Below are 15610 nucleotides of genomic sequence, written 5' to 3' on the forward strand. Positions count from 1 at the left end.
AAGGGATCTTTAAGATCTAGTTCCAAACCCCCTGTATGTATAGCTGTCTTTATCTATTTATGTATCAGAACAACTTCTCTCAGTTCTCTTAGATTTCCTTCAATCTCCATTCTGTTAAATGAGCTGCCATCAATTTTGATAAAGTTTCTCAAATGATCTTAATTTACTCTAGATTCTTCTTCTAGATTACTGCTTTTGAAAATAAAGAAAAATTTCATCTGGTTAGCTCTCACCATACTGAACTATGAAACTTCATCAGTAACATCTGCACAAATTGCCTTCTTCTCTCCACAGTGATCTTTACCTTACTTTGATGGAGAAAATGGCTTAAAATAATATTGTAGTATACTGCTTTTACTTGAAATTTTCCTTTCTTTTTGGTGCTCTTGTGATTTCCAAAAAAAGTAACTGAATCCAAGGTTTTATAGATCGAGATATAGCAAGAAACAATGCAGCAATGTGAAAATATCAAGATATTATCTTCTTTATTTACTCAAATTTCAACATTAAAATACCAAACTGTTTGAAGACAAAAATAAATGCAAGCTACTTTTGAAGCACATGCATTGCATAGACAACACCACTGTTACGAGTTTTAATTTAGACTATGGACTATAATACGGAATACTTTGGGTGAAAAGTAGTTACATTAACAAAGATAAATGTGTGGGGCAAATATAAATATAAAGAGTAATTTCTCATCCACTTTAAGTTATAAATAGAAATTATATACAATGGGCATAATTCAAGTTAAATTAGTTGCCTAATAGCAAATAGTACAGCAGAAGAAATATAACACAATCGTAAAAGATAGAGTAATGCCCAGTCCTATCACATACAACCACCTAAAAATAAAAATTATTTCTGCTCATGAGATTTTTCTCTTTGTAAATGTTACTTTCAAGTGTATTTAAAAAAGAATAATCAAATTATTAACTTGGAGAATGATATTTGTTGCTAGCTGAGACAAATATTTATCCTCATTAATGCGTTACACTTTGGAAAAAATAATGACGCTAGAGAGACAAAGAGAATCTTCTGTGTTTTATTGAAAGCCAAACATTAGAACAGATGACAAACATTTTCCTTAATACTTCTCTTGACCTTGCCCAGCTTGGCATATTTTTGTAAACATGAAGCACGTAAAAAACACATACCCAGTTACAAAATGCTTAAAATTTGATCACAGCATAATACACTCTCACAGTCCTATAATGCTAGAAATAGGCTGCCACTGTTACATAAAAAGTCCTCCATTCACCATTCTAAAATCATTCCCAAACTTCATCGCAAAATATGGCTTTATAAAATTATTGCTATGCAATTCACAATCACAGGTAACTTTATGAGTACATTCCACCCTAAACCACATCACAGTCTAAGAGTATTATTGCTTTCTTGAAAAGTCTAGAAGAAATCACTTTGGAACATCTTCTGTGCCTATTAATCAGATGCAACACTCACCTACATGGAATCTTACTGAAGTCCAGAACAAAACAAGCCAGCATAAATGATGTCCCTTTAACTAGAAGTTATTGAAATTCGTAACTGAAAAGGTAATTGAGAACCTGACTTCAAAACAGTGTTACAGAAATTTAAAATCTTCCTGTCAACCAAAAGGCAACTGCTGCTAGGGTTACAAAATTTAACTTAACCTTTTATTTTTTTTATTTTTTTTGGTCTAAGCTGTTTTATTAGACTTAGTAGTTTCTTAAAATCACAGCAATATTCCTGAGCCCAAAAGGAACACATGCAAATTGCCAAAGAATAAAATATGTCTTTGTAACTGTGGAACAACAACACAGCACAGGTAAAGAGTACTCCGGCAATATTAAAATCCTGAATCCCTCAAAGCCTATGGTTCAGCCGTGTACCATTTACAAGAACGTTTATAATTGCAGGCCTTAAATTTTGATGTCCTATTTTTCCTAAGGTTGAATTTCCACAGTTTCCGTAATTCACTGAAGTTTCTTAAAAGTTAAGTTTCACTTCAAGTTTTCTTAAATCCATCTTTGAAATCATAAATTAGTAGGAAAATGGGAGAAATTTCCTGAATTCTACTTGATTCTGGTCATTCAGGTTTGTTTCAATTTACGCTGACTCTCTGCTGAGTTATTATGCAGTTTTCTATTCAAATCAAATGCCTATAAAGTTCTGATTCACATATAAAAGGTTTCTTTGAATATTAGACGTTTTTAAAAAATCACCTGAACATTATATTGTGTCTGTTGACTTAATGCCAGTGCAAAGAGATCAACAAGTCAAAATTCACAGCTTAGTGTGTGCCTGATTAGTGTTATAAAATGTGTTTAGGCTGTATGCCATTATCAGCAGTTATAAAGCATTTAAAAATTCATAATATTTTAAGTTTCCTTTCACCAAAATGCACTGTACACACTGTATGAATCCACACCAAAAGATATATATTAAAATCTGAAAAAATGTACTTGCTGCTATATTATAAATAGAATATTAACAATTGTTTGAACAGCACACATGAAATGTAGTTCAAAGTTGCAACTCTGCCATGAACACAGAAGAAAAATAAAGCTAATTGAATCACTAAACTTGACCCTTCTCCCCCATCCTTCCCTCCCTCCCCCCACCCAAAAAAAAACAATATAGGAATGTAAATTAAACATCCAAGTGTTAAAAAAAAAAAAAAAAAAAAAAAAAAAGCTTACTAAGATGACAGTTGGCTACAACCCATTTACAGTATCTTAGTGTTTGCTCCCAAACCCTGAACTGCTCTGTAATTACATCGTAACATCTATGACAACCATCTGCTCCCCTTTGTAGCGTATGGTTAGGGCTGGTCCTCCTGATGTAGGGACTTTTCTTTTGAAGCTTTAAGTATCTGAAAAAATAAGGGGAAATCTATATTAAAGGACCAACCAAAACACAGCTTACTATAAAACAAAAATTCAAATAAATCTTTTTTTTTTTTTTTTTTTTTTAAAAAAAAAAAAAGCAACTTTGTTTGAGACTTTAAGAAAGCTGTCATTTCTAGGTGTTACCATAATGAATATGCACAAAGTTGCTGTAGAAGGTGGGAAATGTACACTTTCAAATATTTATCTGAGCAGTAAATTTTTTTCTGATCATATGGCAGTGCATTAACCTCATAAAGGAAAATCAGGGCCATGTTACAAATACTTTTTTTTTTTTTGGGGGGGGGGGGCGGGTGGGGAGGAGGGAGGGCTATCATTAAGGACAGGTACTGTATAAAAAGGAGCCAGGGAATGAGGAAGGGTCAATGTTTTGAAATGGAAACTTCTGAACACAAGGGATTTCAGTAGCTGGTAAAAGTAAATGAAAAGTGTGCAATTGAAAAGGAGGAAAAAAAAAACCTTACATATTTTAAATCTAAACTACATATGTGAGGGATAAAAACTCAAACAGAAAGAGTAATAGTATCCCCCAAAAACGGAAAATGCTTCCCTTCAAATATATCCCATTATATCCCAAATATATCCCAATTACCATTCTAACACAATCACTGTAATTTACATACAAATGAAAACAATTAAACAAAAATCCTGAATTATTTATATCAAATGCTGCCAAAGGAGAAAAAAATTCTGACAACAAAAAGCTCATAGTGAAGCCTCTGACTGAAAATATTTTTTTTTACTCCTTACTACATGTGAATTTCATCATGTAAGAGGAAAAGGCTGTGAGAATAATGTTTTCCTGCAAGCTTTCATATCTGAAACCTTTAATAGCAGGAAAATTCAGTAATTGTAAATTATTTAAATTGTGTACCCTGCCTTTCTCAATTTTCAGAGATATTATATAAATTGACTTCTGCATTGTATTGACAAGCTTTTTACAAAATACATCAATTTGTTGATGATTCTTCTGCCTCTAAAGTGGATACCACACAGCTACACAAATTACTTACAATCTTTCAGTATGTTAGCATGCTGTAGTAAATTTTGTGCTACAGATTATTTTCATTTTCTACTTCATAAGGGAAGACTCAGGAGCATGATACTGTTAGCCTTATTTAGTAACTGAATAAATAGGTTTTGATTTTGACAAAAATATGGTCCACGGAAACAAAATTCAAGGATTTCAAGCTGATAATGAGTTTGAACTTGGTTTTGAAATAGCATATACAAGACAAATTCATCTTAATATCCTCATATCAACATAACTGACACTATGCAGTAGAAGTTTCTACTGTTAAAAGTTTCCAATAGTCTCATAAAGATCTACTTATTATTTTAACTGTAGGCAACCACATTTTCTGCAAGAAAACTGATGCATCTTTTCTCGTTCTACAGTTCCACAACAAACTAATGGAATGTATGCTACATTCAATGATCTTATTGCCAATCCTGTCAAAACAACTACTACTTAACACTGTTCATAAGCCTTGTTTAAAATATTTGACATTCATTGTGAAAATAAATATTTATTATTAGCTATCTATAAGCGAACACATACATAATGAGTAGCAATTATGATAAACAGGTTAGAAAGACACCACAGTCAAATCAGTGATATGTATTACAACAAGCATTTCAGACCACCTCAGCTAATGTTCAGCATGTAAATTAAAACATAAACCCAATCATGCTTCTGATCAGTACTGGGAGAACACACAGACCATCTGCACTTTCAGTTCTCTAGTACTTTTGGCATGTCTAAGCATCGAATACAAATTTCCTTCCCTGCTAGGAAAGAAAAGTCTCACAGAATCACTTAGGTATCACACCTCTTCAGAGCTTCTGTATACTGCAAAGATTAACCAGTGCACAAAGGTAGTCAAAAACTCCTTTGCCCAACAACCACATCAAGAGTTACAGAATAGTTTGCGTTGGAAGGGACCTTTAAGATCATCTAGTTCCAACCCCCTGTTATAGGCAGGGAAACCTCCCTCTAGAACAGGTTGCTCAAAGCCCCATCCAGCCTGGCCTTGAATGCTTCCAGGGAGGGGGCATCCACAACCTCTCTAGGTAACTTGTTCCAGTGTCTCACCACCCACATCACATGTGGTCTGAGGCTAACTAGAACTAAAACAGCTCTCAGGGCTCCTAGATTATGATCCCTGTGGTTTCTCACTGAGAGACACAGCTCAGTGCTGCCCTCAACACTGCCACAGTTATAAAAGAACCAACTACTGATTTGTGATACTTAATTCTATGATTCAATTAACTCCAGAAAAGTGAACCAAATGTAACAACACACAAGCTTCCAATGAAGCAACTCCCTCCTGTCAGATAGGTTCCCTAGGTAGTTACTCTAAGAATGGTTTTGGTAATTACTATTGTCCTGATGAAAGAGCTGGATGTGCTCATTTTGTTCATTAAAATGGTAATATCAAGAAAAATGTGACAGTATGACAAAGCCAGCTTTGTTCACAGACCAGTGCCTGAAAAAAGAGCCATTGCCAAACTCCAATAGATTTGACTGACATACAGAGAAGTAATATCATCACCCATGACAAGCTACGCTGGAAAGGAAGCACACACATATTTTTACCTTTACAGCAAAAGTATACAGCTCTCCCTGAAATCATTTAAAATAAGTTCTATTTTAAAACTACTCAGTTTTTATTTGAAATACTTCTGTATAGCTCAATTTGCCATCACTCATATTTATCCAGGACAAGATAAAAATTATTGCTTCATAACCACAAAAAAGTTAAAATGAGAGTAATGATTATCCTTCAATACTTTCCGAAAATTGTCTGCAAAACTTACCATGCAGCTATATATATATATATATATATTTTTTTTTTTTCCACAAAAAAAAATAAATAAGGAAAACATTTAAACACTTACCCACTAGATTATCGTTTGAATAATCCTCAGTTTGAACAGGGACTTCTGTAAATGAAAAGTGCACAAACAACTAAAACTGGGTAGTTCTCTAAATGTTTACAGAAAGTCTAAAATGATTACAGAAAAGTTTTCCTCTTATGCTCAAAACAGTGACCTATTAAGACTAATGAGTAATAATACTTTTTCTGAAGTGGGATACAAATTTTCTTCAGCTACGTTTTTCTAGGAAAAAATTAAAATTAAACTTAAAAACAAAATTCTGAAATTGTACTATCATAAGCACAAATCTCCCAGTTTAATATGCTATTTGAGTATGGATTTGACTCGAAAATTCAGTTGATTTTAATTCAGGATGTATGTTTAAATTAGACATGTCACCAACTGCTGCTATTGCTAGTAGGCTAAAGGTTGCACATAGTTCCCTATTCATGCATAGAGGGAGTCAAATTTACCAGAGAAGAATTCATAATAGTTATAATACTGACTGTAGCAAATACGAGAAACTGAAGAGGGCAATACATGCTCTGACTCACAAATTCTGTAGTGGCGCCACTCAAAGCTGGGGAAATATTCCCCCTTTCTTCTGTTATGCTCTTTTTCCAGAGTATGCACTACTGATTGCCAGGTGGCAGACAGAGCATGGCAAGAAAATCTTCCAATTCCTAGGACCAACTATGATCGTTTTTATTGTTACAAGTTATTCTGTAGCACTCCCGACTTCTAAAACTGCGCTTTCCTAAGCATTTAAAATACTAACATTAGAAAGCGAAGTAAAATAAAAAAAGGAACATGCTAGCTTCTAATAACGCAGTTACACCCATCCTTAAAGGAAAAGAAGTTCTGTGGCAAAAGAAATTGTGAATATATTTTTACAGTAGAATTCTATTCTATGGTATTTATCTAATTTATATGAAGTAGCAAGTTCATGTGAAACATAATATACAAACCTGATTCCTCTGGTCCAGTGGCCACATTATCTTCTTCTGTATGCTTACTTTCTACTGTTATAAATAAATTTAAATATGAAAGTTACACAAAATGCTTAAAATTTTGCTTCTGTTCCTCACCAACCACCCAGTCTCTTTCATATCAAACAAGTAGAAGTTAAACTGAAGGACAAAGAAGTTAAAATATCAGTAGCACAAAAGCACCTAAGCAAATTTCATATAAAATAAGTTTAGACCCTCTTAGTTAATGACTGCTATCATTCTGCCCCCTCCTCCCAAAAAGGGATTTCAATTATGATTGCCATTACAACAATTTATGAAATGGAAAACTTGAATAAACTATAGCAGCAAATCCCTAGCTATGCTAAGACTAAAGCGACGACCACTTTCCTCAAGCTGACTGAATTAAGGTCATGTTTGAAAAACCATCATATTTAATGATATTTTTGACATTAAGCACTTCATAGAGACCATTTTCTTGTCTTTTTTAAAAAAACATATTAAGAGATATAAATGGAAGGAAAATGCTTGATTTCTTTATATATAAAGATTTCATACCTGGTAGTTTTTTCTCAATTTTTAAGTCTTCAACAATTTCATCTCTAACTATAAAAAGACAGAAGTACATAGTTAGCTCTCCTTCTCTAAAAAACAAAACAAAACAAAAACAATACCAAAAAACAACCAAGAAATGGATAGCAAAAGCACTTCAAGACCACGATAACAATACATACCTGGTTCTGTGGCTTCATGTACTTCCTCAGGAAGGTCTTCAACAGCTAAAAAACATTTAATTCAGAGCAACAACGAAGTCAAGCTCTAAACTGAAGAAACTTACATATAACACAAATGAACAGAGTTCGTACACAGAGATGTTCAACTGTGAACATAAAACTTCAAAAGGGAAGTATGAACTTTTATCAATTTTGAGGAAACAAAGAAGTACCTTAAATTTTCTTTCTTGTATTTCTATAGAACTACTGTATTTATTAGGTGAATACTTAAAACCTACCTTCTAAACAATTAAGACATACTAACTTTAAAAGATGACATTAGAAAAAAACCCCTCTTTAGTCTTTCTGAGCATGTCTTTCAGTTTAATTTTTTGCATCATCAACTACATCTGAAGGATGTGTGAACAACAAACCCATAACCTTTTCAATTAAAAAACCATGAAGGAACTGATAAGCAGGACAAGAAACAAGAGCAAAGTAAGAGCAAATTCAGAAACACATTTATGAGTTAAAAAGGATCTTTTTGTAAGTGTCTTTACCCTTACAAAGATTACTCATGCTGACTGGCTTTAGTAATGAGCATTAATGTTCATTTAGTAATGAGCATTTAGTAATAGCATTGTCAACAACCTAAATGGCTAACAATGCAGCATTTTGTCACTGTCTACTTCTCCCCTCATTGTATTTCTATTCTTAGGTTTATGGGCAATTTAACCACACACAAAGATATTTTTTTTTTTAATATATGCCATACGTAAATATATACGTGCATACACACAGACATACGTACACACAATAGACTATACCTGTATCTTGAGTCTCAGTCTCTTTCTCCTGTTTTGGTTCTTAAAGGAAAAGAAAAATATGTTGTTGATCCACAGACAAAACTAAAAATAATTTAGCTGTTAGGCATCTAATTCATTTCTTAATTGCAAAGCTCTCAAAAGCTTTCTTTACTCTTGAGGCCTGCACAGATAAATGAATTCTTAATGGAACCCACAGTGGGGAATTCTACATATAAAACTAATACCAAATGTGAACATAATGCTGAAATTCCTGCATTTCTACCCACACAGATGAGATATTTAGAACAATGACAACAATAAAACCATCATTCTGCACAACTACAATAATTCACCTAGACTCCTATACTTTAAATAAAGAGCTAGTATAGTTTTCATAACTGAACAAGAAACAGGTTAAAAATACTGATTATTTTCACTTCAAATAATGTCTGAAAATAGGTAAGATGCTGGCCATTTATTGTAAGTCTTTGATACATAATAGTGTATTATAAAATTGAGAACTTCAACATGTATCTAAGCACACTGAATAATTTCATTATCTTAGCAGGTACTAACCCTCCTAGCAATCATTAGCAAATCATTAACCAAATCAAACTATATTAGAGTAAATCTCCACTGAGCTATTAGCTATGAACAAAATGAGTACAATACAGTAATACTGAGCTACACAGATACAAGGAACTACCGCTGACTTACCATGGTTTTATTAAAGAAAAACAGGGAGAGTAGGGCTGGCATGAGATGTTCTCAATATTTTATGCCACACAGGCACAAGAGATCAGTTAGGGAATTTAACTAATATGTATACTCTACATTTGTTCCAATGTTACAGACTGACTGACCTGGTCACATGGAGTATCAAAGATCAAAAATACCTTATCACAGAACTTATAAGATGAATATGATAACAAGAAAAAAATTAGGACAAAATAGTTTCATTTTCTATCACAGAGAGATTATCATAATAATTCAACAGTGAAATAAGGTTTATGATTCAATATATAAAAGTTAAATATAACAGTTGTCATACCATGTTCATCATAAACACCATGCTCTCTGTCCTCTGTTCAAAGAAGGGAAAAGAAGTTAATATTAAAATTAATTGAATTTTGAAGAAAATAAAAAGAAAATAAAAAGAATAAAGTCCATTCAGGAAAACAAAAAAAATCGAATATATACTATTTTATACTGCGTTACAGTTCATAATACAAAGAGTTCTCTGCAACTGAAGATTTTAGTTTTTGTGGGAAAAAATAAGAAGCTTCCTGGCATTACTAGGTACGACTTCAAAATGATTCATCAAATAATTAGATAATAATAACAAATAATAATAATCAAGCCATGAAATCAACTGTAAATGACCTATAAATCGTAAAGGAAATACCCATCAGTCTTTCTTACATACAGTAACTTTACAACATACTGTGGATATTTTTATTTTTACTTTTTAAGAAAGATATGAATTTTTTCCCCCAACAGTTAGATATACCACCTCCAAAAGTCCTTAGCAAATTGAAATAACTTTTTTTTTTTTAATCTACAGAAATATTCCCATGCAATTTAAAAAATAATACCCTAAATATTTAACCCTCAAAATACTGTTCTGCTCATTTTGCCAGACCTCCATTTGTATTTTTTTAAGATTACACTAATAAACTGATGCTATATACCAGCTCCAATCTGGGAGGACAGGAAAGGGGACAGCTTTTTTTGAGGATAAAATTCACTGAAAAAAGTACGATTTTGGATTGTACCTGTGTAGTGTTCAACAGCATCTTCTAATGTTAGCTCAGCATTACCTTAAATAAAAATATTCAATACTTTATGTTTCTGTCAAATTATCATGCAACAGCTAAATAGCACAAGTTAAAAATCATATCTCAAAAACAACAGAAACATGCGTGTAAGAATAAACATTGCAATATTTATTCGAAATTCACAGCTAGGTGATAAAACACATCCATGAGCTAGACCACAACATAGTAAGTTAATTGCATATTTGTATTATTATATGCATTATTGTATAAGCATGTCTGTATTATTATTAGGAATACATGTAGGTTGCTGATAATCATAGAATAGCTTGGGTTGGAAGGAACCTTTAAGATCATCTGGATCCAATCCCCTGCTATAGGCAGGGACACTTCCCACTAGAACAGACTGCTCAAAGCCCCATTCAGCCTGGCCTTGAGTGCTTCTAGTGAGGGAGCACCCACAACCTCTCTGAACAACTTGTTCCAGTGTCTCACCACTCTCACAGTAAAGAATTTCTTCTTAATATCTAGTCTAAATCTGCCCTCTTCCAATTTAAAACCATTATCCCTCATCCCGTCACTACATGTCTTTATAAAAAGTCCTTCCCCAGGCCCCCTTGTAATACTGGAAGGCCACTATAAGGTCTCCTCTGAGCCTTCTCTGGGCTGAAAAGCCTCAACTCTCTCAGACTGCCCTCACAGTGGAGGTGTTCTAGCCCTCTGATCATCTTCATGGCACTCCTCCAGACTCGCTCCAACAGCTCCATGTCCTTCTTGTGTTGAAAGCCCTTGAACTGGATGCAGTATAACAGGTGGGGTCTCAAGAGAACAGAGTAGGGGGACAGAATCACCTCCCTTGACTGTTGGTCACACTTCCCTTGATGTGGTTGGCCTGGGCTGCAAGCACACACTGTCTGCTCACACGGAGTCTTTCATCAACCAACACTCTCCAATCCTTCTTCGCAGGGGCTGTCAAGCCATTCTCCGCCCATTCTTACCTCTGCTTGAGATTGCCCCAGCAAAGTGCAGGGCCTTGCACTCAACCTTGTTGGAAGTTCATGAAGCCGGCATGGGCCCACCTCTCAAGCCTATTCAGGTCCCTCTAGATAGCATCCCTTCCCTCTAAGCGCATCAGCCTCACCACTCAGCTTGGTGTGACCTGGAAACTTGCTGAGGGTACACTTGATCTCACTGTGCATGTCACCTACAAAGATGTCCCAGTAATGATCTGTGAGGAATGCCACTCATCAGCAGTCTCCACTTGGACATTCAGCCACTGACCACAACTCTCTGTGTGTGACCATCCAGTCAATTCCTTATCCAGGGAGATGTCCATCCACCAGATCCATTGTTCTCCAATCTGGAGACAGGATATTGTCAAGGACAGTGTCAAACACAAATCCAGGTAGATGTCAGTTGCTCTTCCTTTATTCACTGATGCTATAAACACCATAAAAGGCCAATAAGTTTGCCAGGAATGAGCTGCTCTTGTTGAAGGCACATTATTTACCAGCAATCACCTTGTCTTTATTTTCCAAGTGCTTTAGTTGGGCCTTCAAGAGGATCTGCTCCATGACTTTACCAGGCACAGAGGTAAGAATGATGGGCCTGTAGTTCCCTGGATCTTCTTTTATACTCTTCTTGAAAATGGGAGTTACGTTTGCCTTTTCCTGTCAGTGGAACTTCACCAGACTGTAATGACCTTTCAGATAAGATTGATAGCTTGTAGCTTGGCAAGTTCAATCCACCAGTTCCGTCAAAACCTACAGATGGATTTTGTCGGGTCCCATGGACTTGTGAACCTTCAGGTTCTTTAGATGGTCTCAAATCTTATCCTCTTTCTGGGAAGATCTTGTATCACCCAGTTCTTTCCTTTCTGCAGCTTGCATGGTGCAGCTAAAGCTCTTGCCAGTGAAGCAAAGGCAAAGAAGTAATTGAGCACTTCAGATTTCCACTTGTGACCAGGAGCTCCAGTTTCCTTGTGGATCTCAGCTCACATCTTCCCTAGCCCAGCCTAGCATAATAATCTATTATTTACTCTAGCAAATACTTTGCAAGTGTTTGTGGATTGGATTAATGGAATCCTTTGTATATAACTGTAATGGTAACACAGACGCAAAAAACAATTTTTATTTGATACTACTTGAAAAATCTGTTTAAAAATAAAACTGTGACATAACAGTAAACAACACATTACTTCAAAACCTGCTTAAAGAATTGATTACAGTCTGAATTTATGAAAATGTACAAACCTGGAGCTTCTGGATCACTTACTGTGCTTTCCAAATCCATATCATATTCATAAGAAACTGAAAATTGAATATGAAAAAATATGTTTTTTCAATACCCACTGTTTTAACTTGCATCAATAATACATCTTTCAATAGCTCCATTTATATATCTAGTAGAAAACTATTAAATCAAAATCTTACAAATTGATGTTTGACACTAGACAAATAGCAATCTAATGGAAAGCGCTGGATCTTTCTGCTGTAACAGGCAAAAAATTTTGTTGCTATCATATTTGGTATAAAAAGAGAATGTAAAATGCAGAACTAGCATTGAGACAAAGAAAATAAATCTAGTTTAAACTGAAATTCACTGAAACTTGATTTAAATGGAATAGAATGCTTATGCTATATAGAGGCATTAGTAGCATTCAGAAGAAAACTCTTCTCAGCATGGAAATTTCAATGATCCAGCTGGATCTCAATAGACGGACTAATAGGTAAGATTACCCACACCACATCCTTATCTCTAAACTGGAGAGATATGGATTTGGAGGCTGGACTATTTGGTGGATAAAGACTTTACTGGACAGTTACAGCCAGAGTGCTGGTTAACTGTCTCTCTAGAGAGAGGCTGGAGACAAGTGGTGTCCCTCCCAGGGATCGGTCTTAGAATTGGTGCTCTTTAATTTATGAATGACACAGACTGTGGGATCAAGAGCAGCCTCAGCAAGTTTGTGGAGTAGTGAGTAGTGCCATTGATACAACAGAAGGAAGAGATGTCATAAAAAGGGACCTGGGCAAATTTGAGAAGTGGGCCCACAAGAACCTAACGAGGTTCGACAAGGCAAAGTGCAAGGTGTTACACCTGGGTCAGAGCAATCCCACACATATGTATGGACTGGGAGAAGAAACTGAGAGCAACCCTGTACAGGAGGATCTGTGGGTTCTGTGGGCAGATAAAAAGCTGGAAAAGAGACAGCAGCGTAAGCTTAGAGTCCACAAGGCCAAATGCACCTTGGGCTGCATCAAGAGCAGCAGGCAGCAGAGTGAGGTGATTGTCTGCCTGTGCTCTGCACTTGTGAGGCCCCATCTAGAGCACTGTATCCAGGCCTGAGGCCCTCAGCATAAGAAAGATGCAGATCTGATTAAACACAGTGTGATGAAGACTAGAAGCTAACTGTATTAGTATACGTAACACTTAAGAATTCCTTAAAGATAAATTAGGGTGTACAGAATGATAGTGCAAAGATAGTTCCATATCAAGCCTGTGGAGGTTACTGGCTCTGACAGAATAACATTGCAACACTTCAAATAGTTCTGAATGGAAGGTTATGAACTGAATACTTCTGAAACACGTGAGAACACCAGCTTCTGACTAAAGACTAAAATAATAGGCCAGAAGAACCTCAGCAATGTAGAATGTTACAAGACAGTAGTACATAAAGTACTATTTTATGTATTATTTATTATTTATTTTATACTGTATCTGTTAAGAATCACTTGTCATAGCAGATATGATACAGTCATTTCAGTGAAAATAAAAATATATAAGACAAGTCAAGAACAGTAGTTTGGAGAATAAACATTTTCGAAATTATCTATTATTAAATCAATTTAGCATTTTGTATTTTGCTTTCTCTTACCATTTCTGACACAAAGCTAATATTATTGACTTTGGAAACATAAAATTATACCTGGAGCTTCGTATGTCTCAGGTTCTGTTGCTCCAGGATCATCTGCTACAAAATCAGCATCTAAGAAATAGACATATTTAAAAATTCCTGGTTTTGCGAAACCCTTTAACAGAATATTATGCATGAATAGTAACATTTCTAAGCAGAAATAGTAAGTAGATTTATTCTATTGCCAGAAAGATATTCATATAGATTGAAATAATAATCATGTATGTTATACTGAGAATACACATACACTAAACACATTTGCTCTGGAAAAGATGGCTGTTCCTACAGAAATTTTCATCTCCCAAATTCAGGTCTGCTGTTGGAAAATCAGACTTCATGAGAGATTCAACGTAAAGAACAAAAGCACATATTTATATTGCCTTCTTAAAAATTATTTCCAAGATTTAAAATAACTGGAATTTGAATATTCAATGTATTTCCTACTGTAGCTTACACCATGAAGAACAGAAGACAAACAAACAAGGAGGACTGAAAGGATTTACTTCAGCTGAGATGAAAGAATCTCAGCATACTTTCAGCAATCAGAACATGTAGACAGCAATCATTACATAAGTTTTTCAAAAAGAGGTCTTAAAAATATATGCACAATTGTCAGTACTGCAGACAAAAGCATTCAGATGTACTTTCCCTAAATCTGAATTAAACCAGATGATTCTTCTGTAATATTACAGTTTATAACAGCCTGTTGATATCTCAAAGCAGCAGGGTATGAATATCCTCATTATACTGCAGCATGTTCTTTGCAAGACTTGGAATATTGCTCACATACAACATTCTCTTCAAGTGTCACATTACAAGGGAAATACACTGAGAACGCCTATAGGAAATGTGTAAAATTTAATATAAAAAAAGTTTCTTGAGTATAGAAGCAAGCTCAATCTTCAGATACTCTTCACTGATAATATCACTTCAGATATTGTATGAGCAATTTTATTTGGGGTGAAACGCGTAGCTGGAACACAGATTAATTTTGTTGTCTGAAAGTCAACACAGCAGTAAGCTTACTATAACTTACAGCTACCTGGATCAGAACATCTTTAAAGCATTCCAATATTTTCCAAGACTCTGCAGCAAGCAGAAATTATTTCTCATTAAATTAAAGACACTTGACTCTTATTTAAATTTGTTTGCTTGAATTTTTGTGAACATTTAATTTTTAAATATATTTAGTCATTCAAATACCTTTCTGAAATGAGTCTGGTATCTCATAATCCTCTGTCACTTCATTCTCTAATTCTCTAAGCATGTCATCTGTTGCAGGAGCTTCAAATGTTTCGGCATGTATTTCTTCCTTCTCTTGCCACTGGTCAGTTATGCTTTCATCTACATCTTCATGTCCCTCTCCTAATCAAGAATATAAATTTTTAGATAACACATACTCACTGGTGCACTCTACTAGAATAAAAAAAAATTCAGCTTTCAACACAACTACCGCGTTTTTCTACTACTCCACAACAGAGGATACAACTTGACTGCCTCTTACAGTAAGTGTAAGTCCAAAGTGTCTGCACTGACTGATCAGTGTCTTCATTGTTCACGAATAAAAACAATTCCTCTTTACCCATCCTTGCACTGTACAGAGCGTTTCTGTGAATTCTCTGAATTGAAAAGCTACCATTTCAGGATTTGTTGAGTGAATTTTC

At 34.8% G+C, this 15610-nt stretch overlaps 1 protein-coding gene across 8 annotated transcripts in view; it reads right to left on the minus strand.

Annotated features, from left to right (window-relative positions):
- The window catches only part of ASPH (aspartate beta-hydroxylase), a 102097-nt gene that overhangs the window by 45678 nt on the left and 40809 nt on the right, over positions 1–15610 (minus strand). For 5 of the 8 annotated variants that reach the window (XM_052704481.1, XM_052704480.1, XM_052704486.1 and 2 more), the window contains 10 exons: positions 15150–15311; positions 13959–14018; positions 12286–12342; positions 10034–10078; positions 9310–9342; positions 8280–8318; positions 7474–7518; positions 7298–7345; positions 6740–6793; positions 5793–5837 (listed from right to left, as the gene is read on the minus strand). In XM_052704481.1, coding sequence (XP_052560441.1) covers positions 5793–5837; positions 6740–6793; positions 7298–7345; positions 7474–7518; positions 8280–8318; positions 9310–9342; positions 10034–10078; positions 12286–12342; positions 13959–14018; positions 15150–15311 — 588 coding nt within the window. The remainder of the gene's footprint in view (positions 1–5792; positions 5838–6739; positions 6794–7297; positions 7346–7473; positions 7519–8279; positions 8319–9309; positions 9343–10033; positions 10079–12285; positions 12343–13958; positions 14019–15149; positions 15312–15610) is intronic. The other 3 variants (XM_052704487.1, XM_052704484.1, XM_052704488.1) reach the window with 3 other exon arrangements.

The sequence above is a fragment of the Tympanuchus pallidicinctus genome, unplaced genomic scaffold (assembly GCF_026119805.1).
Source record: "Tympanuchus pallidicinctus isolate F22 unplaced genomic scaffold, pur_lepc_1.0 scaffold5, whole genome shotgun sequence".
NCBI lineage: Eukaryota > Metazoa > Chordata > Aves > Galliformes > Phasianidae > Tympanuchus > Tympanuchus pallidicinctus.